The sequence below is a fragment of the Cetorhinus maximus genome, chromosome 5, assembly GCF_964194155.1.
Source record: "Cetorhinus maximus chromosome 5, sCetMax3.hap1.1, whole genome shotgun sequence".
NCBI lineage: Eukaryota > Metazoa > Chordata > Chondrichthyes > Lamniformes > Cetorhinidae > Cetorhinus > Cetorhinus maximus.
This window is the reverse complement of record NC_135883.1, coordinates 49,394,453-49,421,126: the sequence shown is the minus strand read 5'-3', so window position 1 is coordinate 49,421,126 and position 26,674 is coordinate 49,394,453. Positions and strand designations below refer to the sequence as shown.

Genomic DNA, 26,674 nt, shown 5'->3' with positions numbered 1-26,674 from the left:
ACGGACAGTAGCAGCTTCTTTAAATATATAAAAAGAGGAACACTAAAGTCAATATAGGCCCCTTAGAGAATGAGGCTGGGGAAATAACAATGGGGAACCAGGAAATGGCAGAGGAGTTGAATAAATACCTTGCATCAGTCTTCATGGTAGAAGGCACTAATAGAATACCAAAAATGCTAAATAATCATGGGGCAAAAGTAGGGGAGGAAATAAATACAATAGTTATCATTAGAGAAAAAGGTACTAGGGAAACTAATGGGGCTAAAGGCCGATAAGTCACCTGGACCAGATGGGTTGCATCCTAGGATATTAAAGGAAATAGCTGCAGAGATAGTGGATACACTGGTAGTAATCTTCCAAGAGTCCTTAGATTCTGGAAAAGTCCATGAGGATTGGAAAACTGCCAATGTAACACCCTTATTCAAAAAGGGAGGGAGACAAAAAACAGGTAACTATAGGCCAGTTAGCTTGACACCTGTCATTGGGAAAATGTTGGAGTCTATTATAAAGGATGTAACAACAGAGCATTTAGAAATACATAATCTAATCAAGCAGAGTCAGCATGGCATCATGAAGGGGAAATCATTCCACAAACTTATTAGAATTCTTTGAGGAGGTAACAAGCAGGATAGATAAAGGGGAACCAGTAGATGTAATAAATTTGGATTTCCAAAAGGTGTTTGATAAGGTAGCACACATAAGGCTACTTAATAAGATAAGAGCCCATGGTGTTGGAGGTTGCATGGATAGAGCACTGGCTAACTAATAGACAACAGAGTTGGGATGGGGGGGGGTGCGGTCATTTTCAAGATGGAAACCTGTAACTAGTGGAGTGCCACAGGGATCAGTGCTGGGGACACAACTATCTACAATATATATTGATGACTTGGATGAGGAAAATGAACATACTATCGTCAAGTTTGCGGATGATACAAAAATAAGTGGGAAGGCAAGTGGTGAGGATGATACAAACAGTCTACAGAGGGATACAGACAGGTTAAGTGAGTGGGCAAAAATGTGGCAGATGGGATATAATGTGGGAAAGTGTGAGGTTATGCACTTTGGCAGGAAGAATAGAGGAGCTGAATATTATTTAAATGGAGAAAGACTGATGAAAGCTGCAGCACAGAGGGATTTGGGGGTCCTCGTGCATGAATCCCAAAAAGCTAGCATACAAGTTCAGTAGGTAATAGGTAAGTCAAACGGAATGTTGGCCTTTATTTCAAAGGGAACAGAGTATAAAAATAGGGAAGTCTTGTTAAAACTATACAAGGCACTAGTTAGAACCACACCTAGAATACTGTGAACAATTTTGGTCCCCTTATACACAAGATTAATGCACAAGATAAGATCACACGGAGTTAGGGATAATTTATTAGCTTGGATAGAGGATTGGCTAACCAACAGAAATCAGGGAGTCGGGATAAATGGATCTTTTTCTGGATGGCAAGCTGTGACTAGTGGGGTGCCACAGGGTTCGGTCCTTGGGCCCCAACTATTTACAATCTATATTAATGACTTGGATTCAGGGATAGAAGGTACTATAGCTAAATTTGCAGATGACACCAAAATAGGTGGGAAGGTAAGTTGCAATGAAGAAATAAGAAATTTACAAATGGATATGGACAGGTTAGGTGAATGGGCCAAAATTTGGCAGATGGAGTTTAACGTGGATAAGTGTGAGGTTATCCATTTTGGTTGGAAGAATAAAAAGGCGACTTATTATTTAAATAGAGAGAAACTTCAGAGTGCTTCAGTGCAGAGGGAACTGGGTGTCCTTCTGCATGAATCGCTGAAAGCTAGTATGCAGGTACAGCAGGTAATAAGGAAGGCAAATGGAATTTTGGCATTTATTGCTAAAGGAATAGAGTATAAAAATAGGGAAGTGCTGTTGCAATTGCACAAGGCATTGGTGAGACTGCAACTGGAGTACTGTGCACAGTTTTGGTCCCCTTACTTGAGGGAGGATGTAGTTGCATTGGAGGTGGTTCAGAGGAGGTTCACTAGGTTGATTATGAGGACAGATTGAGCAGTTTAGGCCTATACTTGCTCGTGTTTAGAAGGATGAGAGGAGATCTAATTGAAGTATATAAGATGCTAAAGGGGATAGACAAAGTAGACGTGGAGCGGGTGTTTCCCCTTGTGGGGCATTTTAGAACGAGAGGCCATAGTTTTAGGCTAAGGGGTGGTAGATTTAAATCAGAGATGAGGGGGAATTACTTTTCTCAAAGGGTCGTGAATCTGTGGAATTCACTACCTCAGAGTGCAGTGGATGCCGGGAAGCTGAATAAATTTAAGAAGGAAATAGAAAGCTTTTTAATTAGTAACAGGTTGAAAGGTTATGGGGAGTAGGCGGGAAATTGGAGTTGAGGCCGAAATGAGATCAGCCATGATCGGATTGAATGGTGAGGCAGGCTCGAGGGGCTGAATTGCCTACTCCTGCTCCAAGTTCTTATGTTCTTATCTAAGGAGAGATATATATTGGGGGCAGTCCCGAGAAGGTTCACTAGGTTGATTCCAGGGATGGAGGGATTTTCTTATGAGGTGAGGTTGAGTATATTGGGCCTGTGCTCGTTGGAGTTTAGAAGAATGAGAGGCGACCTTGTTGAAACATAAGATTATTAGGGGGCTTGACAGGGTGGATGCTCAGAGGCTGTTTCTCCTTGTGGGAGAGTCTAGGACCACAGGGCATAATCTCAGAGTAAGGGGACGCCCATTTAAAACAGATGAGGAGGAATTTCTTCTCTCAGAGGTTAGTCAAATCTGTGGAATTCTTTAAGTATATTCAAGACTCAGATAGACAGATTTTTAATTAGTAAGGGAATCAGGGTTATGGGGAAAAGGCAGAAAAGTGGAGTTGAGGATTATCAAATCAGCCATGATCTCACTGAATGGCGGAGCAGGCTCGATGGACCGAATGGCCTACTCCTGCTCCTACGTCTTATGGCTACCTGATTGAGCTGGTTAATGGCAGATTTTTGAGTAGAAACCTTTGGTGAGCTTTTCAAAAACAAGTGCAATTACAATCGGCAATAATGTCCAGAGCATACACTCTACCCCAGGGAGTTTAGACAGTTTGAGTCTGTGGGTTATACTTTCTATCCAAAAGATGGTGGTGGGTAATATTGTCTGCTATTGCCTTAAACATCATGCGGCATACTCAGCTGAATTTCAATAAAGGGTTAATTGTAACCAAATTGGGATCAAGTCTGAATAACTTTGGGTGGCTGATTTCTTCAACTTGCATTCCTCTGGAGAATAACTTGACCTAACTGGCTAAAATAGCCAGTCTTCAGTGTTAACCTCACTTCTTGTCCATTTTAAACAATGCCATTGCTTTTAAATGCCATAGCGGTATTGTCACTGGACTAGTATTCCAGAGACACACGCTAATCCTCTGGGGACCCTGGTTCAAATCCCACCACTGTAGGTGGAAATTTGAATTTTTAAAAAATCTGAAATTAAAAGTTTGATGATGACCATGAAACCATTCCCGATTGTCGTAAAAACTCATCTGGTTCACTAGTGTCCTTTAGTGAAGGAAATTTACCTTTCTTACATGGTCTGGCTTACATGTGACTCCAGACCCACAGCAATGTGGTTGACTCTTAAAATGTCCTCTGAACAGGGGCAATTAATGCTGGCCTAGCCAGTGATGCCCACATCCCAAGAATGGATAAAAATGAATATTATTCATGCAGTTTAACTTTGATGCTTTTTAAAAACAGAGTTTCAAATGCTTGATGTTTTCTTCTTTAAACACTAATGTAGACATGTTAGAGTTAGCACATATAAGAGGTTAGATATTTCCCCTGCACACTCAGCACAGGAATGCAAAATATCTCCCAAAATAACTGGGAATCAAAAATGCATTCAAAAGATTGTATAGCTTCTCCTATGCAAAAAGTTTTTTGAGGAAAGGATTTCTGACATTTGATGTACAAAACCATTCACAAGGCTCATCAACACCCTTATCAAAAATCATCCAATAAGCTGCACTTCATTCTTTGTAAGAGCGTCAGCACTAAATCAAGTTTGATATTAGTCCCCATGCTAACTGCATGCCAACATTAATCATTATGTCAATTAAGTTCCAAATGCAAAAATAACAATAAGAAAAGAGCTGGAAGGAGTGTGGATTATTGATGGCAATGGAAGGTACCTTTATTATGCAGTAGTTGTGATATCCTATTTAAATGGAAGTACTTCTTTAGGGTACTTTCTTTCATTGCTCCCATTAAAAAAAGCTCATCAACCTTGGAGAAAAGAAATTCATCTGCAGGTCCTGTGTAACCTTTTTAAAGCATCAACATTAAAGATTTACTGATAACTTGTGAGCAGGCAGCCTTGTTGCCATGGTGATGATGAAGTGATGGAACAAAAGCAGTATGGCCATTTTCTCACCTTCTTTCATATCTATTTATCAAATCACCTGTCTTGGACCTTTCTTTTTGTCTTCTTCCAAAAAGAAACGCATATCAGAAGAACAGTATTCAATTTCAGCCACATCATTCAATGATCTCTCCATCTAATGGTGTTCACAGAGGTAGGCTCAAGATTCAATGTGTACTTAAAAACCTACTTTTGTAGCAACGCTCTCATCCCAAGAGGTTTTAAACCTGTAACATGAATAATGAATTTGCACTCAAGCTTTAGAACTAACAATCCCTTTGTTCACCTTAGAAAGGGTAACGGTTGCTTGTTTATTCACAACATATATTAAGGATAAATAATCAAAGTAACCAAGATTTTGAAATGTAGATTTTCAAAGATGCTTTACACAAAACATAGTTAAAAAGAAATCAAAAAGATACAATAACAAATCCATAATATAATGATAGATAATTACATTTTAAACAAAATTTTATTACATTCACAGTGCAAATACTAAAACTAATAGGAAACACTTAAGAGTCTCAAACATAATAATGCATTGACAGAAAACTCCCAGCCTGCAAAGTCATGTGATTAGCTTCCTCTAAAACACCAATTTATTTGAATCCCACGCAAATTCAAGCAGAGACACATCAAAGGCTGGAAAAACCTACAGTTCAGTTACCTTGAAATAAATGCTTCCTCATTTAACTGTCTCTAAACCCAGAGAAACTAAACAGGGAACATTACCAACTATATTGCTTAAATAAATTTGACATGGTCTTCCCTCTCACCACAATGTTAATGGGTGTGTTAGTAATTGAGGTGCTCAGACCATAAAAGTTCCAGGTTTGACTAGTCTGTACAGAGTTAGATGGCTTCAATTTATCTCCCAATTAGGAGTCATTTTGTACTAAGCGTCCATGCCAGCTGGAACTAGGCTGGTCTCAAGGAAAACGCCTACATTTCCTCCAAAGCAACTTTTAAAAAGCTTGTAGCAAACACTTCTTTAATGTTCAGCAGGTCTGACAGCATCTGTGGAAAGGAAGACAAAGGTAACGTTTCGAGTCCGTATGACTCTTCATCAGGACTGTTTTGTCCTTTCCACAGATGCTGTCAGACTTGCTGAGTTTTTCCAGCAATTTTTGTTTTTGTTTCTGATTTCCAGCATCCGCAGTATTTTGCTTTTACTTCTTTAATATTCCCTATCCAGTCTAAAATCTGTACAATCACCAGGTCAGTCAAGATTTGGACATTACCTTCATCCTGAGGAGATTGCAACACACCTCACTTCTAAAAGATACAAGTAAAAGTCTGTTGATAGGTGCTCTCTTTCATTTCTAGCCTCCAGCTTCTTTCTCCCCACTATATTTCCTTCCATTTCCCTATTTTATTCGATAGCACAATTGTCACCGATTGCCTCTGAACAATCCTGCTATTATTTGACCTCAATTTGCACCATTCTATGTGCTCTTTATGTCCCCTTTGTTGTCACCACATTGAAATCAAGACTCATATCCTCCTCGGACTCATTCGTTTCCTCCAAAATTAGCCTTTGGCACTCCAAACTGCTGTATTCCCTCTCTTAGTTAGAAGAGGGGTGGGGGAGGCTTATGTGGAGCATAAACATGGACATAAACCAGTTGGGCTGTTCATTCTACGAAATTCTTTCCTTCAAAATCTACAAACCAAAACTGGGCATCACTCGGAAGTATAGCCAACAGTGAGGAAGATTGTAATAGACTTAAAGAAACACAGTCAGGCTGGTGGAATGGGCAGACACAAGGCAGATGAAATTCAATCTTGAGAAACATGAACTGATATATTTTGGTAGGAAAAACGAGGGGAGACAATAGGCTGCAACAACTCAACAAACACCTGGGGTGTTTGTACACTTTATCTTTGAAGGTGGTAGGATAGGTTAACAAAGCAGTTTATAAAGCATTGGGATCCTGAGCTATACAAACAGAGGCAGAGTGTACAAAAATCAAGAAGTTATGCTAAACGCATATTAAAAAAAACACTAGCTCGGCCCCTACTGGAGTACTGCATCCAAATCTGGGCACCACACTTTAGGATGGATGAGATGTAGATAAACTGGGCTTATTCTCATTGGAACTGAGAAAGCGAAAAAGAGGTAGAGGTGTTTAAAATAATCAAGGATTTACGTAGGGTAAATTTTAAAAAAGTTTCCAATGGCTGAAGGGTCAATAGCCAGGGCAAGCTATAGAGGAACAGCACCTTAATTGGCCCACCTGCATAAAATGGTGGCATGGAGCCAATCGCGAGCGGCGATCGGCTCCGCGACTACCCTCACCCGCTCCCGCCGAGCCTGCCTGCTGCCTGAAAGATTCAGGCCTAGAAATCTATTTCCTTCTTAAATATATTCGGTGACTTGGCCTCCACAGCCTTCTGTGGTAGAGAATTCCACAGGTTCACCACCCTCTGAGCGAAGACGTTTCTCCTCATCTCAGTCCTAAATGGCCTACCCTGTATCCTGAGACTGTGACCCCTTGTTCTAGGCACCCCCAGCCCTGTCAGAATTTTATACGTTTCAGTAAGATCCCCTCTAATTCTTCTAAACTCCAGTGAATACAGGCCTAATTGACTCAATCTTGCATCTTTCTCTTAGGAGAGGCGGTGGCATAGTGGTATTCTCACTGGACTAGTTTTCCAGAAACCCAGTGTAATGTTCTGGGACCCAGGTTCGAATCCCATCAGAAAAAATCTGGATGATGACCATGAAACCATTGCCGATTGTTGCAAAAACCCATCTGGTTCACTAATGTCCTTTAGGGAAGGAAATCTGCAGCCCTTACTTAGTCTGGCCTACATGTGACTCCCAATCCACAACAATGTAGTTGACTCATAAATGCCCTCTGAACATGGGCAATAAATGCCTAGCTAGTGACACCCACACCAGGAGCAAATATTTTTTAAAAATGATAATCCTGCCATCCCAGGAATCAGTCTGGTGAACCTTTGCTGCACTCGCTCTATGATAAGTATACCCTCTCTTAGGAGACCAAAACTGTACAGAATACTCCAGGTGAGGTCTCATCAAGGACCTGTACAGCTGCAGTGAGACATCCTTGTTCCTATACTCAAGTCCTCTCACAATGAAGGCCAACATGTCATTTGTCTTCTTAACTGCTTGCTGCACATGTGAGCTTGCTTTCAGTGGTTGGTGTACAAGAGCACCCAGGTACATGAACATTTCCCAATCTACCACCATTTAAATAATATTCTGCCATTTTGTTTTTCCAACTGAAATGGATAACTTCACACTTATCCATGTTATACTGCATCTGCCATGTGTTTGCCCATTCATTCAACCTGTCTAAATCGCCTCGAAGCCTCTTAACATCCACCTCACCACTCACATTCCCACCAAGTTTTGTGTCATCAACAAACTTGGAAATATTACATTTGGTTCCCTCTCCAAATCATTGATATATATTGTGAATAGCTGGGGCCCAAGCACTGGTCCCTGTGGTACCCCACTGGTCACCACTTGCCACTCTGAAAAACAACCATTTACTCCTACTCTCTGTTTCCTGTCTGCTAACCAACCACGCTCTTCCCTCTAGTCACACTGATTTCATCCTTAACTAACAACACCAACCAACTTCTTTTTCCTTTTGGCTGTCCTTCCTAAATATAAAGTACCCTTGAACATTCAGCTCCCAGCCTTGCTTGCCCTGCAGCCATGTCTCTGTAATCGCAATCATATCGTACCTGTTTACATCAATTTGCCCTGTTAATTCATCTACCTTACTGCGAATGCTCCATGCATTCAGGTACAGTGCGTTTAGACTTGTCTTCTTAATATTGTTAGACTCTTTTTATACTATGGCCCTACCTGCTGCTAGTCCTTGTTTCCTCTGCCTTCCATTTTTGATTTCTACTTATCTGTCTTTCCTTCCAATTTTTGGTTCCCTCTTGTGTCACCCTGCTCAGGTTCCCACCCCCCTGCCAATCTAGTTTAAACCCTCCCCCATAGCACTAGCCAATACCCCTGCCAGCATATTAGTCCCGGTCCTGCTGAGATACAATCCGTCCAGCTCGTACAGATCCCATCTTCCCCAGAATCGGACCCAATGACTCAGGAATCCAAATCCCTCCCTCCTACACAGTTAGCATTTGTTGCCCATACCTAATTGCCCTTGAACTGAGTGGCTTGCTAAACCATTTCAGAAGGCAATTAAGAGTCAACCACATTACTCTGGGTCTGGAGTCACATGTAGGCCACACATGGATGGCAGATTTCCTTCCCTGAAGGACATTTGTGAACCAGATGGGTTTTTACAACAACCGATGATAGTTGTCATGGTCACCATTACTGAGACTAGCTTTATATTCCAGATTTATTCATTGAATTTAAATTCCATCAGCTGCCATGCTGGTCCAGTGACATTACCACTACGCCACCATATCCCCATGACCTCTCTCTCTGCGGTCCTGTTTTGATTTTATAACCTAGTGACCCCTTCCTGATTTGCCTCAACTTCTCATTCATTCTTACCATTATTCATGTCCAGCACTATGACCCTTCATCTTGATTTGTCAATAGAAATGGAATGTAAACTAAGTTATATGGCCTTAGCTTCTGTTGCAACATTTTACTCCCATCAATTGATAATCATTACAAACAGGGAAGACAGAAGAGGATATTTTGTATTTTAAGATCAGGGAGGTGAAAAAAGTACCCGAGTGTGGTGATGTAATACAAAACTGACCTTAAATGTTTAACGCCATGATACGGGTAGGAAGGGGTTTAATTTAAAAAGCCCTGATTTCTCCTATTACTACTCGTCCATAAACAGAAAGGGGTTTTTATTTTGATTTCCCCCTTTATAAGCGGACCTATATTTTCCAACTCGTCAGTTTTGGTGTGATCCAATTTATATCAATAACTCCACAGCAAATTCGAGATAGGGTAAACTCAGAGGAGTAGCTTATTCACAGACAAATCCAAGAGGAAGGGTGAAATATAGCCTTCCTTTTCACTCATACAATAAAAGAGGCAGGAGATAGAAAGGAAGATTTACAGGGCAAAGGCCTCAGAATAAAGAATTATTGTTTCACTTGAGTCCAGAATCAAAGTCCAATGGTGTATTCTTCCACAGAGGTTGGCAGGTTGAAGATTGATGCTGCGTAATTCACTTTTCCAGTGGAGGTGACATCCACGATGGGATAGCACGTTGAGATGAATTAGTCTCATCGGCGCCAGTACATAAATTCCAGTAGGAAAACAGTGTTAATGTAGGGGGGCAGGCAGATACTCAAGCCTGGACAGAGCCCTTGTTCTGAGCTACTGATTTTGACATATGGAAAATGGTAGACTGATTGGCAGTACAGCAAGACAGTGTAACAGGTTTGCCCAGCTTGATAATGTTTCAACTATTAAGAGTTTGAAAGGAGGTTGCAGGGACCTTTGTCCTAGCAGACTAGTGGTCTTCATTGGCTTATGAAATGTAGATGGCCTTTGTAGAATTTCCTTTGAATTTTATCTCTGCAGCCACAGGGATCATTAGCGTCTCTTCAGAGATAACAAGGTGGCAGCTTCTCTGATATTGCCAGGAAGCTCCTTTAGTTCAGGGTTACAGGCAGACATAGCTTCAGTGTTTTTTAAAGTCTTTGTCCAGTTTTAAAAATTTTAGGAGGTAGCCATGTTCATATTCATATTTCATAGACATATAGTGCGAGGTCTTAGCTCCTTTACAACCACAGTCATTTAAAGAGCAAAGGCATTAATTTCAAAATACAGGAACTTCCAAAGTAAAACAAAATGCAAACAACAAATTCTAAGTAAACTTTGCTTAAACTGGAACAAATTAAAAGATTTAATTTTTTTCTAACTTAAATTGCCCTTTTTGAAAGAATTTGAGTAAATGCATTTTTGGAACTAAAAAAAGTCAATGCCTAAAAAATAATTGGCTCAATTTTTAGTTTTGGTCACATGCTGAATGCAAGCAGTTCACCTGGAATATTTGATTGGCTATGCACTACAATCAGACTGGTCAAGTCTAGCTCATCATCACTTAACAATACAACCTGCTTATCGTTTGAAAATGGATGCGTCTGTTGCCAATGCTGTGCATGCACAGCTCTAGTGTTTTCTTCTGGGTGGGGTTCAGGAGCATTTAGGGCGGGGTTATGGTTGGGAAACCAGGAAGCATGGATTTCTTTGACCACCTGAGAGTTCCTAACCACGCTCTTCCCTCTAGCCGCAACATTAATATCACGCCCTTTCCCGGTGCCTTCCCTGATCCTGGATCCCTGTTACATTATCCCACCGTCCCCACAGGCGTGATGTCATTGGATTTCTGCACATGTGCAGTCAGGTATCGGCAGCCATCTTGCATTGGCAGGAGACAGTGTGTTTGAAAATACACAATTATGAGCTTGCCAACTGTTTGACTTTATGATCTCATATCTCACTCGCCAAATTATTATTATACCAAGAGTCAAACGCTTTCCAAAATTATTTTCAACTTTACTGATAAGAAGCCTAAGTAAAAACCTTCAAATAAGTGAGGGCAGAAAAGTTTATTGCAAATATTTTGGTTCCAGCCTAATTACTTGATTGTTGTGGCTGGTGGAGCAAATATAGTGGAGTGGGCAATGGTTTGGCTGTTGACTAAATGAGCCTTTTTAGTGTGAGCAGGGACTTCATACAAGAGATGAAAGGGGTAATAAACAGAGATGCTTGGAAGACCTACCCTATGAAAGCATGAGGAAGTTAATACCTGAATACTAAAGCCATTAAATTTTGATCAATGCATATAATGCCCAACCAGGATCCATGCTCTAGCTTCAATTTCCTCTTTTGGGTGGGACTTCAGCATGTTCCTTAGCTATATAAATCTAGTTTAATTATTTGAGCAGATCACTGGAGGGGGCAATGTTTCTACCTGTTAGCTACAAGAACTTCAAGAAGGCATTTGATAAAGTTCTGTACAAGATTATTAGCAAAAATGAAAGTGCACCAAATTGGAGCTAATCTTGGGACATAAATTACCAGGATGAAGGAATAGATGGTAGTATATCCAGGTTTGCAGTTGACACTAAGCTAAGAGTCAGAGTCATTTACAGCACAAAGGAGGCCATTCAGCACCTTGAGTCCTTGCCAGCTCTCCATGGAGCAATCCAGTCAGTTCCACTCCCCCCACTCAATCCCCATAGCCCTGCAGGCTTATTTCTTTCAAGTGCCCATCCCATTTCCTTTTGAAACCATTGTTTGTTTCTGTTTCCACCACCCTCACAGTGTAAAAAAGTTCTCCGTCACATTCTCCCTGCATTTCTGGCGCTAAACCTTAAATATGTGACCTTAGTCCTTGTACTAACAATGGAAACAGGAAGCAAAGTATTTTTTGTGGATAGGAGCAGTAAGTTACAAGGGGACATAGCAAATGGGTAAAAACTATGGCAGATGGAAGCACAATACAGGGAAATATGAGGGTGTCCACTTCGAATCCAAGAAAGACAATTAAGAATATTTTCTGAATGGGGTCAGATGAGGAACTGTAACAAATAAAGAACTTCAGCATCCATGTACACAACTCATTTGTACACAACTCATTAAAAGCTATTGCATGGGTGCAAAAAGTAATCAAAAAGGCTAATGGAATGTTGGGTTTTATCTCGAGAGGGTTTGGTTTCAAAAGTGTGGAAGTGACACTTCAACTTTGCAGGGCCCTCGGTCAGCCACAATCCAGAATACTATGTTCAGCCAATTCCACCACGCCTCAGGAAAGATGTATTGGCCTGAAAAGGGTACAGTGTGGATTCACTGCAAGTGTATTAGGAGGATACACTGCACAATTATGCCTTTTTTGCCCCTTGAGTTCAGAAGGTAATCTTATCGAGATGTTTAAATTGATAAAGGGGATTGAATAGGGCAGATAAAGAGAAACTATTTCCTGTGGTAGGGGAATACCAAACATGACAATTCTAACATTACAGCCAGGCCATTTGGGAGCAAAATCAGGAAGCACCATTTCATGCAATGTGTAATGGAGATCTGGAAAACTCTCCCCAAAAGTCTGTGGATACTGGGTCAATTGAAATTTTCAAAACTAAGATTGAGCATTTTTTTTCAGTAAGGGTATCAGGGGATTTGGAGCAAAGGCAGGTAAAATGTGATTGAGGTACAGATCAACTAAGATCTAACTGAATGGCAGAATAGGCTCAAGGGGCTGAATGCCCAACCCCGTTCTTATGTTTTTAATGGTGTCCTGGCATCTGATCCTGCAACAGTTTTTGCGCCTCAATTAGGTGGTTATTTTCCTCCTTCTTGCTACCTGCCTTGCAGTTTTGATTTTATACACAAGCACTCTCAAAATATTTTTATATTTAAGGACTGTGCATTTTCTTAGAGGATCATGAAGTCATTTTAATACATGTGAACTTCCTTGAAGTAGGCAGGGGCACAGTGGTATAGCCCCTGTAGATTGATGATATAGTACCATGCCAACAGAGCTGTTTGACCCGGTTTTCTCAAGGACAAACAATAATTCAAACAAACATGCCCAAATTGAAAATGTAAGAATGATAAACACGGCACTGGTAGAAACCATGTAAACAACAGCTCAGTGAGAAAGTCAGATTATCATGGGAATTTCTTTAATATCAAACTCAGTTTTTTTCCCTACAGATGCAGGACTATACTTTGAACAGAATTTCCCCTGACTTTCAAACTGCCATTTCTTTCTGTATGTACTTATGAATGAGGTAGCTTTGTCAACTTAACAACGCTAGCCTGCAGCCAGCACACACAACATTGGGACTGTGATAGAGTGGATCAATATTGCACAATGGTCTGCTTTATGGACCTCTGGTGCATAGACAGCATTTTAGGCTGGAATTTTCCGGCCCCGTTGGCAACGGGCGTCATGGCAGCGGAGGTCAACAATATGGTGAGAAGGCCAAAAATCAGTTTCACAATGGCATGAAAGCACAGCAGGATCATCCAATGGTGCCCATCATGGCAGAACACGAATCCCACTAGAGGCCGGCATGAACCCACTGTGCATCCCACTGATAGGATGCAAAGGCCCAACTGAAATCGTCCTCCTCGTCAGATTTGCTGTTATGCCGGTGGGAAAATACACCGGTCCAGAACACATCTGGACAATGGTGACATGCAGAAGTCAGGGCTTACCATTAGGGCCTTGCTCAGGTTGCAGACATCCAAGATGATGATGCTGGAGCCCTACAGCTACCAGACCCTGGAGGAACACCTGCTTCGCATGCTGCATGGATTCTCATGGACATGGCTCTGCCACAAAGCAGCTCATAGAGGTAGGTGGTCTCCATTGATATCTTGGGTCTGCTTTGGACCATCACGGTATTGGCCATGGGCTGCTACTTATGGCTGGGATGGGGGGCAAGGAAGGTCCAGCTGTGAGTGGGGGAGGAAGATGTACCAAGGTGGGGTGGGAGAGGAAGGTCTAGGTGTGACTGGGTGAGGAAGGTGTACGGGTAGCGAAGGGGGGTAGGTTTGGGTGTGGGGGGAGGGGGCGGCAAGGGTGAGGTTTGGAGGGAATGTGGGGGGGCGGGAGGAGTACAGGGAGAAGAGGGTGAGAGGGAGGAGAACGCAACAAGTAGTGAGATAGTAGGGGGGAGTTAGGAGGAGTGAGTCCAGGGTGGGGGCTAAGGGGAGGAGGAAGATGTCTGTGGGGGAGGAGAAGATGGTGTAAGGGAAGGAGTCTGGAGGGAGGGAAGGGGACAGAGGAGGGAGGGAGGGACTGAAAATAATGTTGGAAACTGACTTTTATTTGAGATTGATGCTTCTGCGGCTTCAATTTTAAGCTCGTTTCTGAGACTTCAAGGAGGAGAATGGTGCCTTGATTATCGTGTGTCTGGCAAGAGATAATTGGGCAATTCCGCTGCTGTTCCATAAAGCTTAAACTCCACAGAATTAGTGGCACTTTCACTTATTGAAAATTGCTCAAAAATAAAACGCACAGATTACAAGTCTTCAATTAATTTAAATGAGTTGCAACTTTAAGTCAGTTATCTAATTGTAAAACTTCAAAATTGTGATCACAGTCTCAGTGTTGGGCAAGTTTTAGTTTTGAATAAACTGCATAATTCAATTATGAATTACACGGAAATGCGAAAGAAGAATCAATACACGGGATAATATATTTTAATAACAAACTTAACTACAAGTTTGTAAAAATCTAGAAATTGTACAGACAACTGGGGAAAACTAGCTCACACTGTTCAACTAACATTGGAATACAAGCGTGACCCATCATTAACTACAACCTTCAAATCCTATAAAAATGGTACAAAGAGGGAGCTGGGAACCTTTGCAATGAACCATTTAAATACTTTGGCTGTTACTAGTCCTAAGGTTGGCTCAGTCACCTTACTGCTTCCTCAGAGAGTAAACAAATAGAAAGTCCAATTTATCCTTGCACTCAAAGGAACAAACATTTGTATACCAATTTAGTTCCTCAACAGTAAAGGCCAGAAGCAATCTAATTCCCTCTGATAATGACATAAAGCAAAGAACACCTCCGGTGTCCAATTACTTTGTTGGCTGGCTAACAAGTTGAATTCACCCTCAGAAATCTCTGCTCCATTGGAGACATAGATGATGATAACATTGTAAACCATCTTAGTTACCAGAGTAGATGATTGCTGTGTTCTCCTGAAAAGTTGAACATTCTGAACAGCTGAAGGAGGATTTTAGCAGAGGAAGGAAGGGAGGCAACATTTGCTTAAGCTCTTCTGCAGCTCTGAAATCATCAGGGTAGCTATGACCGAAGCATGATCAGAGATCCAAATCGTGCTAATCTTGCAAACCATAACTTCAGATTTCACTAGCTCAGGAGTAAAGGAGTAATCCTCGAATTGGATTTGTAGGGATTAGTGTAAAAGTTTCAATCGAAACACTTGTTGGGTTTCACCATTGCAACACAATGGTACTAGACCAGAGGCACACAGAAGGAAGCCAAGCTCTTGATAAATCATCTACATATTTAGCATACAATGGAAATAACACCTGTAAATAGTAGCACATCTCCGTGAGGTCAGAACATAAAATTTTATCATAAAAGTGGAAGCATCAATGTTTAATATTTAATAAAGCAAAGCACATACCAGCCAGAGTCAAAAACCAAAGTATTGTGGGCTTATTCATTTGCTGAGATATTTTCAGCTAAAAATGAGATACGATTTGAATGAGGATTGCAACCCAACCCCATACACATGTAACCAGAGGGCAACAAATAAATAGTGACGGCTATCCACCCTGCAAACCTCCCAGAAACAATAATCATCTATGCTCTGTGCAGAACTCTGGTCTCTTGGCCTTTAGGGTCAAATTAAGAGACCCTAGACTCTCTTTTTCAAAGAAAAGTTATTTTTTATTCATTCATGGGATGTGGGTGCTGTGGTTAGACCAATATTTATTGCTTCTCCCTAGTTGCCCTTGAGAAGGTGGTGAGCTGCCTTTTTGAACCGCTGCAGTCCACATGATGTAAGTACACCCACAGTACTGTTAGGAAGGATTTTGATTTGCAGAGTTTTGGCCCAGTGACAATGAAGGAACGGCTATATATTTCCAAGTCAGGATGGTGAGTGGCTTGGAGGAGAACTTCCAGGTGGTGGTGTTTCCATGTATCTGCGGCCCTTGTCCTTCTAGGTGGTAGCAATCATGGGGTTTGGAAAGTGCTGTCTAAGGAACCTTGGTGAGTTCCTGCAGTGCATCTTGTAGATGGTACACACTGCTGCTATGGTGGTGGAGGGAGTGAATGTTCGTGGACGGGATGCCAATCAAATGGGCTGCTTTGTCCTGGATGGTGTCAGCCTCTTGAGCATTGTTGGAGCTGCACTCATCCAGGCAAGTGGAGAGTATTCCATCACACTCCTGACTTGTACCTTGTAGATGGTGCACAGGCTTTGAGCAGTCAGGAGGTGAGTTACTCGCTGCAGGATTCCTAGCCTCTGACCTGCTCTTATAGCTACAATATTTATATGGCTAGTCCAATTCAGTTTCTGGTCAAAGGTAACTCCCAGGGTGTTGATAGTGGGGGATTCAGTGATGGTAATGCCATTGAATAACAAGGGGTGATGGTTAGATTCTCTCTTGTTGGAGATGGTCATTGCTTGGCACTTGTCTGGCGCAAATGTTATGTCCAGGTCTTGCTGCATTTGGACATGGATTGCTTCAGTATCTGAGGAGTCATGAATGGTGTTGAACATTGTGCAATCGTCAGCAAGTATCCCCACTTCTGACCTTATGATGAAAGGAAGGTCATTGTTGAAGCAGCTTAAGATGGTTGGGCTTGCAGTGATGTCCTGGGACTGAGGTGATTGACCTCCAACCTCCACAACTATCTTCCTTTGTGCTAAGTATGACTCCAACCATCAGAGAGGCTTCCCCCCAATTCCCACTGACTCCAGTTTTGCAAGGGCTCCTCACCTCTGGAGTTCAGCTCTTTTGTCCATGTTTGAACCAAGATTGTAATGAAGTCATGAGCTGAGTGGCCTTGGCAGAACCCAAACTGGACATCAGTGAGCAGGGTATTGCTAAGCGAGCGCCACTTGATAGCACTGTTGATGACCTCTTCCACTTTACTGATGTTTGAGAGTGGACTGATGGGGCGGTAATTGGCTGGGTTGGATTCGTCCTGCTTTTTGTGTACAGGACATTCCTGGGCAATTTTCCACATTGCCGGGTAGATGCCACTGTACTGGAACAGCTTGGCTAGAGGCACGGCAAGTTCTGGAGCACAAGGCTTCAGTACTGTTGCCAGAACACTGTCAGGGTCCATAGCCTTTGCTGCATCCAGTGCTTTCAACTATTTCTTGATATCATGGAGTGATTCAAATTGGCTGAAGACTGGCAACTGTGATGCTGGGCGGCTCTGGAGGAGGCCGAGAAGGATCATCCACTCGGCACTTCTGGTTGAAGATTGTTGCAAATGCTTCAGCCTTATCTTTTGCACTGATGTGCTGGGAAATCATCATTTCATTTGACCCATTTATTGGAATTCTTTGAAGGAGTAACATGCGCTGTGGATAAAGGGGAGCCTGTAGATATACTATACTTGGCTTTCCAGAAGGCATTAAGTGCCACATCAGAAGTTATTGTGGAAAATAAAAGCTCATGGTGTAGGCATAACATATTAGCATGGGTAGAAGATTGGCAGAAAACAAAGTACGCATAAATGGGTCTTTTTCGGATTGGCAGGAATCCCACAGGGGTCTCTGCTGATGCCTCAACTTTTTATAATTTATATCAATGACTTAGACAAGGGGAGTGAAGTCATGGTAGCTAAGTTTGCAGATGATAAAGATAGGTAGTGGCAGGGTGTGTTGTGAAGAGGACATAAGGAGGTTGCACATGGATATAGATAGGTTGAGTGAGTGGGCAAAAGTATGGCAGATTGAGTATAATGCGTAAAAATGTGAAGTTGTTCACTTTGACAGGAAGAATAAAAAAGCAGCGTATTACTTAAATGGAGAATGACTGTAGAATTCTGAGGTACAGAGAGATCTAGGTGTTCTAATGCAAACTGAATGGTATTCTTCCTTTAGGCAGTGGAAAAGCATAGCCCAATTGGATAGGTTCTGAAGATATTGTGACTTGAACACACAAAGTGCGATCATGATATTGTGGATAAATCGCGCCACACAATCTCCTACTCCTGTACTGTACGAAATACCCAAGACTGGTACTAATTAATTTTGACTTGAAAAATAGATTGAAACTCAGCACTTTCCCCAACATTTCCCAGTTCCTCAAAACTGTCCCTTCCAGGATTGGGATTGCGAACCCATGACCTGCAGTGTTTGAAAAATGAATGTGACTCTTCCAGACAATTAATCTGCCTTTCTTTCTCTTTCACCATCCCTCAAGCATTGGGTAAAATGTACCAAAGTAGTACAAATTTCAGAGTGATGGGGGGGTTGGGGGGGGGGTGCAAGGCTAGCAGCGAGATGATGGGCATAGAAGTCCATTACACCATCTGTCAGAACTGTGCACCACAGGAAGTGGTGTACTGTTGTAAGTCTAGGCATTGTGTAGTAAATTTATGAGGATTGTTTCATGTGGCAGCCTTGTGTGCGCCAACCAAAACCTGATGTAGGGATACTGGAAAACAACAGGTGGGGTAACCCTTAACCTGCCTATTGGCCGCCTTTTCTGTTAATGGAAGCAAGAGAAGGTGTATTTAATCAGCCATTTATCTGCCTTGTATCCTTCACCCAAGGAAGTGACTATCAAGACAACCTACATTTATTCTTATATAAAAGAAATGTTTAATCGTTTTCTGTCCTAAATTTCTTAAAGGAAAGACCATGATCAGCTTGAAGAATAAGTTAGATTGGCAACTAAAGGAAAGGGGAAATAGACGAGCATCGGAATTGAGTGGGATTGGAATTACTGTTCACATGAAGGATAAAGATGAAAACAAACTGGCTGAGCTATATAATTCTATGCAACATTGTGATGATTTGTGAGATGGGTGGGTACAATGAATTTTTTTCTCAAATTTTTTGATGAAGTTTCAGAGAGAAGGTTGATGAAGAGAATTCAGTGAATGCTGCCGATATGGATTTTAAGAAAGTAATTGACAAAGTACCACAAAATGTTGGTTAACAAAATTGGGGCTTATGGAATTGCAGGGTCAGAGTCCAATTGGATAAAAAATTGGCTTAAGGACAGAAAACAGTAAGTCATGGTAAACCACTGACTGCAGGATGGTAGACAGTAGTGTTCCACAAGGGTCAGTGTTAGGACTATTGCTATTCTGATACATATAAATGTCTAGGATATTGGAACGCAGAGTAAAATTTCACAATGTGCTGATGATACCGAACTTGGAGGAGAGACAAACAGTGAGGGTGATATTAATTGACTGCAACAATAGAATGGCAGGCAAGTGGCAGATGGAATTTAATACAGAGAAGTGTGAGGTAATGCATTTTGGCAGAAGGGATTGGAAGATGCAATACAGACTCTATGGCACAGTTCTAAAGAATGGTTCGGAACTGAGGGTGCATGTGCATCGATCTTTGAAAGTGGCAGGACATGTTGAGAGAGTGGTTAGCTCAGCATATAGGAGCTTGGGCTTCAAAAATAGAGGCAAAAGCAGGGAGCTTATGCTGGGGTTGTTCTTTTTGGAGCAAAGGCAATTGAGGGGAGATTTGATAGAATTTGCTGCCCTCAAAGGTAATGGAAGTGGAGAAGATCAAGAAAAGGAAATTGGATGGACACTTAAAGGAAATAACCTTGCAGGTTTACAGGGATAGAACATGGGGGGCGGGGGGAGTGGTACTGACTGCATTGCTCCATGGTGAGCCAGCATACACTCAATAGGCCAAATGGCCTCATACTGTGTCATAAATAGCTATGACTCTTGAGCAAAAGTGGAAACTGACCCTAAAGTAACTATGATGATAATTAGGGCGAGTCCCAAGAAACGCCTCATTAGAATATCAAACAAAATATGGCAAAATCCAGTAAGAACTTGCAGATACCACTACTGAGAGAAGATGATCTTAAGAGTACAGCTTTCCGTACAGTAAAGGCTAAGTGGTAGTTTCAGTGAATAACTAAACTAAGGTTCCCATTGGAAATAAGGATACCCTAACTGCGCAAAATTTCTGAAACATTTGCATAAAATGGAACATCAAAGGTGAACCCTAGACATTCTACTCGAACAGGTCATAGTAGAAAATAGCTGTAACATGAACCCACATATAACTGAGTTAACAACATTAAGTAGATGCTGCATGTATTATAGAATGTGAACATCAATACACGGGCTAATTGACTGGGTACCACCATACATAAACTTCATTTTAAGTTACAATCTCTATTAATGAAACTAAGCAAAATATCATGGGAGATCCTTACCAAGCTTTTAACTGAAGTATGTATTTGCAACACAGATCTATCGGAATAAATTCCTTCTGCAGGCAATAGGATCCTGATTCTACTCATTGAGAGAATCTGAAATCATGGTTTACAGGACCAATGGAGTAACTGACATTACAAAATGCTGGCAGGGAATAAATTTAAGTTAGTGTGGGATATGGAGCAATAAAAAAGGATTCTGTCCAGCCTTCAGGCTGGGAGAATCGGTCATTATGCAGAAATACAGGCTTTTGGCTGTCTGAATATGCAATCAGCTCCAGCTCTTGGCAACTCCAAAGCCGGATATTGTACCCCCTCACCTCCAAGTGGACCTTCAACTCATCAGAGTTGGACTTAACTTAATTGCACCGAGTGGGAAAGTTGTGTTCTCAAATCCTACTCCAGGAACATGAACCCACAATCCAGGCTGATACTTCGGTGCAGTACTGAGGGAGTGCTGCACACAGTCAGAGGTGCTGTCTTTTGCACAAGATGTTAAACCGTGGACCTGTCTGCCTCAGGTGGATGTAAAACATTACTTGGCACTATTTGAAGTTTAGAAGAGCTTTTCCAGTGTCCTGGATAACACTGATCTCTTAGCCAAGATTACTAAACAGATTATCTTGTCCTTATCTCATTGCTGTTTGTGGGACCTTGCTGTGTAAATAGTGGCTGCTTCACTTCCTTACATTAGGACAGTTACTACGCATGAAAAATACTTCGCTAGCTGTAAAGCATTTGGGATGTCCTTGACATCATGAAAGGAACTATATAAATGCTATGTAGGTTTGGAGGGCATACAGCCTGACGGGTACCAACACTGAAGCTCCTGGGGAAATTTGAGATGACGACCTGCCTTGGTTAGTTTAAGTAATAAAATACAATCTGATCTAAAGTATTCCGAGAGAGGCCGGCGGTATTGACGCACAAACTTTAGAGAAAGGTCTGATTCAAGCAATGAAGAACCTTTAGCTGGGTAAAAACAACTGGCACCTTCCCGTACACTTGATTTCAGGAATAGACACCATGTGACACCACCTAAACGCAGGGATATTTTCATATGCATGCTAAACACATGGTTTCCCCAGAACTTCTCAGGTTAGGCTATACTCCAAGAAGTAATGAGCTTTTGAAAAGAGAAGAGAAAACATTCAAGGTGTTGGTTGCATTTACAAAATCTTCTGGAGAGAAAATTCGTTATAAAGGTTTTACTGAATAGATGGAATTAAACTTACAAATGGAAAGTCCTGAGATTTGACTGAAAGTGAAATGTGAGGCAAAATTCTAATTGAGGGACCATAAAAATTCACTAACTTTTTAGTCAGTTAACAGTAGAAAATTTTAGATGATTTAACCATTCTATAGAAAAGTAGCAACTTACACATTTTCAAACTGGAAATTTTTTCACCTCTTTTGGAAGGTTGGTTTTGAGGTCATAGAATTTCAAAGAATTCACATTTCTTTCCATAATTGAATTTAATCAATTTTAAAAATCACATTAATACTTTTTTATTCTCTACAGAATCTTAAATACAAGGAACATCTCTTTCTTCAGACTATTGAATGGACAACTTTACCCAAGTTCCATTAATTTGGGAGAAAATAATCCTTATATTTAATTTAAATTGAACTGGGGTGTGTGTCCTGACTGTAGTGGTCTTTTGCTGCCAGATGCTTTAAGATCACTGTGATGTGTGCAGTTTAAGAAATAGCAAGAGATGACAAAAAGATAATTCTATAAACAAAGCCAAATATGGTTTCCATGGAGCAAAATAAACTAGTTGCAAATCAAGACAAACAACTGACAGCAAAAAAGATGTGCATTCAAGATAAAAATGAACTTGCACTTTCACCACATGGGGCCAGATTGTAATTCAGGTAGAAAGGAAGATAATTTGTCAAAAAATGCCTAGTTGCTTAGTCAACATCTGTTGAAAACAATCTATTTCAGCAGGGAGATTCAAAATATGCACTTCATACACAATAGTAAAATACGACTGTATTGTATAAGTCTTCCTAAAATCTTTTGTATTGCAAATGTTGAAATGTCACATACGGTGAGTCTTTAGGTAGAAATTCCTTCCCTTAGGAGCTCATTATTTATACTCCTAAGCTGCAGAGCAAGGCATGTACGGAAGTCTTATTGCTTGAACTACCAATTCATAGGCTGTCTGAAGACTACCTGTACCGTTGCAAGTTTAGCCAACAATGACTATTGATGCAAAGAATAATTATTTTCATTTCAGTAAAAGGTTGTGTTCTTTCTTACACAATCATAAAATAAAATCCACTTAAATATTCATTACTCACCCAGACCTAATAGATCAATGTTGGATTGTGCTACCTTCTGAGGGCTCATTCTGGTGTCCATTTGATCTTTCTTCTGTTGTTAAAAGCAGATATAAATTAATAAACTTACTAAAATTATCTTAAAGAATTGCTGCATTCAGATTAACATTTGCACCCATTGAAAGATCATATTCTCTCATTTCTGGTCTCTTTATATCCACATGTAATCCCCTCTTTTTGTTCTACAACACATTATTTTCAATACTTTGCTGACTAACAGCACAGCAAAGCCCACAGTTTTCTTGCTCAGAGGAGTGAGTCTACAATCTACCATCAAGGTGCATAGTATATTGATACTATAAGGTTGCATTTGTACAGCACCTTTAACCAGGAAAAAACTCCAACAGTGCTTTGTGGGGAGTAACGACAGACCCTGAGTCCAAGAGGGAAAGTTTGCAGAGATAAGCAAAATTGTGGTAAAGTATGGAACGCCTATATCTAACTAACAGTACCTTTGGTCACCCCCCCCAAAAGGAAGAGAAAGTGGGATGGCGTGATTAGGGGAGGGAATTCCAAAAGATGGGTCACAACTACCGCTAGCTTAGAAGGCTTAGATGGAGAGACCACCAGTTAGAGGAATCAAAGGCTTGAAATGGGTATAATGGTTGACAATGTCAGAGAGATAAGTTGAGTGAAACCACAAAAGGATCTGTATGAGCATAAAGGTTTTGAAAAATTAATCTGCTGGGGGACAGGCAATTAATGTATCTTGACAAGGATTGGTGTAATGGGCAAGCATTACATTATTAGTATAGGGAGTGATGGAATTTTTAAAATTCGCTCATGGGATGTGGACGTCGCTGGCTAGGCCAGCATTTATTGCCCATCCCAAATTGCCCTTGCTCAGAGGGCATTTAAAAGTTAACTGCATTGCTGTGGATCTGGAGTCACATGTAGGCCAGAGCAGGTAAAGACAGCAGATTTCCTTCTCCTTTTTACAACAATTGACAATGGTTTCTTGGTCACCATTAGACTTTTAATTCCAGATTTTTGTTGAATTCAAATTCCACCATTTGCCATGGCAGGATTCGAACATGGGTCCCCAGAGCATAACCCTGGGTCTCTGGATTACTAGCCCAGCGACAATACTACTAAGCCATCGCCTCCAATTTTTGGTTTATTCGGAATTTATGGAAGGTGGTGGAGAAATAAAGTCCAGAGGTTTGTATATGCGGATAAGCCTTTGACTGTGGTGGATTTTTGGAAATGGGCAGAGATGTTGCAATGGCAGAAATAGGTGATCTTGTCTGATATACTCGTACTATAAACTGTTGGCCTGCCACAAGCTCTTCATTATGTGAAGATAGCTGAAATCAAGTTCAACTTTTCATAGAATTGTATTATCATTTTATGTTTTAAACCATAAGCTAACAGTGGAAATAAATTGCAACCACATTAATACCAGTGATGCTCTTGAAGATCAACAATGAACCTAGAACCATTATTGCAATGCAATTCCCTATATGCAAATATTAATGGAAAAACTGAAGCACCTTTAACCGCAAACAAAATATTTTCATATCTGAGAACCTTTAAAATCCCAGTGACATTCTTTAGTGCTCTACCGCAACTTTAAAAGGAAAATTGGTCGGTATTTCATTCATAAACCCAACCCTTTGCCCAGAATTCAAATCTATGCACTGCTGTTGAGGAAAAATACAGATAACACATAGGCATCCCATTTTTGGTAATAAACAACAGTAATATGATGGCAGCCTGTAATCTGTTTCGGTACGCAACTGCACACAGAATATCAGTACATAAAGCACAGAACAGCAGATCTTACGGATTTGCACACCATGGTGACTTGATGGAATTCAACATTACACAAAGTCAAAAATTGGTGTTTTTGTCTCCTTCCAGGGGTACAATGTGCAAATACAAATCTTTAGATGTGAAGGAACACCCCTCTTCAAAAAAGGGGAGAGAGATAAACTAGATAATTACAAACTATTCAGCCTTACACGAGTGATGGGGAAACAGCCAGAGACAATAAGCTGTGACAAAATTAACTGTCACTGGAAGAAGTTAATCTGCAATACTTTATCAAAAGCTTTCTGAGAGTTCATGTATACACAACATCAACTGCACTGCCTTCAACTGTCTTTTGTTATTTCCACAAAGAATTTAAACTGAGTTTGCCAGACACAATTTTCCTTTAATAGATCCATGTTGGCTATTGCAGATTAACTTCTTCCAGTGACAGTTAATTTTGTCACAGCTTATTGTCTCTAGCTGTTTCCCCATCACTGATGTAAGGCTGAGTAGTTTGTAATTGTCTAGTTTAGTTCACTCCCCTTTTTGAACAGGGGTGTTCTTTCACATCAGAAGATTTGTATTGGCAAATTGTACTCCTGGGAGGAAAAAAAATCACCAATTTTATGAATTTGTGCAATGCCAAATTCTGCCATATCACCCTGGTACACATCTGTACACATAATAAATGTGTTATCTAGGTTGAAGCCCATGGGATTAAAGAGACAGTGGCAGCATGAATACAAAACCGATCAAGAAAGAGAGAGGGTAGTAATGTCAGACTGGAAGCAAGTATACAGTGGTGTGCCCCAGGGATCGATATTACAACCACTGCTCTATTTGATATATATTAAATAACCTGGTCTTGGCTCTAAGGAGGAATCATTTCTGAGTTTGTGGGTGACAACACTTGGTAATGTAATAAATAAAGTGAGGAGGATAATGGCAGACTTCAGAAAGACATTAGTAGACTAGCAAAAAGGGCAGAACACGTGGCAGTTAAAATTTAACACAGAAGAGTGATGCATTTTGGAAAGAACATAAGAACATACATATAGGAGGCAAATAGGCTGTTTGGCCCCTCTAGCCTGCTCCACCTTTCAATCAGGTCATAGCTGATCTAATTGTGGCCTCAACACCACTTCCTTGCCTGTTGCCCATAACCCTAGATTTTCCTGTAGTTCAAGGATGTGTCTATCTTAGCCTTAAATATATTCAATGACTCAGCCTCCACAGCTCTCTGGGGTAGAGAAATTCAAAGATTCATGATCCTCAGAAAATAATTCCTCCTCATCTCCAGTATTTAAGAATAAACAGACTTGTTAGTTTGACGTCAGTAGTAGGGAACATGTTCAAATCTATTATAAAGGGTGTGATAACTGGACGCTTGGAAAATAATAATATGATCATTTTTTCGGGCAGAGTCAACATGGATTTATGAAAGGGAAATCATAGCCCGTAACTTCTGCGCTCCCCAGCGTCAGATTTAGGGGCTACCCTAAAGATGCACTGGGGTTCCCTCTGGCAAATTCACAGGTTAGGGTTTGCATGGTAATTGCCCAGAAGTGCATACTTCCTCTGGGCAATTGCCTTGCGCTGGGAACCATCTGAAAATGTAGTTTAAACCGCAAACTTCGGATGGTTCCGCTGGGGTTATGCCAATAATTACCCAGAAAAAGTTAGAAGAATTAAAACCTCTTCTAACTTCTGAGTAACTACTGTAAAGACCCATGCCGACCCCACAGGACTCCCCCACGCCATCCCCCCATTCTCTATCCTCGACCTCCGACAACCACCCCAACCCCCAACCCCCAACCCTTTGACCGACACTCCACCACCCAGACCACCCAGTATTGTAAAAGGTGGGGAGCATGGCCTCCTTGAATATGCTGGATCTAGGCTTTGCTGGGGCCTGCAAGGGGTCCTTCAATGCAGGCCCCAAGCAGTTCCGGCGAACGGAAGTGTCAACATTATTTTCAACACCAGGCAAGTAGGAATTTATTCCTTCTAATTTCTGCGGGCCAGCACCTTCGGACACTAGTTGGAGGTTACGGCCCCATGTCTTGACAAACCTGGAGTTTTTAACAGGATAATCCTTGTAGTATAGATAAGGCAGAATAAGTGGGTGTGATGCAATAGGAGTTTCAGAATACTTTTGATGAGGTCACACACAGGTTAGCGAACAAAATTAGATCACATCGGACTGGGGGTAATATATTACTATGGATTGAGACCTGGTTAACAAACAGAAAACAGAACAGGAAAGAACGTCATTCCCAGGATGACGGGCTGTTACTAGTGGGGTACCGTAAG

General features: G+C 41.1%; 1 protein-coding gene across 2 annotated transcripts in view; it reads right to left on the bottom strand.

Moving 5' to 3' along the window:
* The window catches only part of smap1 (small ArfGAP 1), a 344,710-nt gene that overhangs the window by 99,334 nt on the left and 218,702 nt on the right, over window positions 1-26,674 (bottom strand). For both annotated transcript variants that reach the window (XM_078541858.1, XM_078541859.1), the window contains one exon: window positions 22,568-22,640. In XM_078541858.1, coding sequence (XP_078397984.1) covers window positions 22,568-22,640 — 73 coding nt within the window. The remainder of the gene's footprint in view (window positions 1-22,567; window positions 22,641-26,674) is intronic.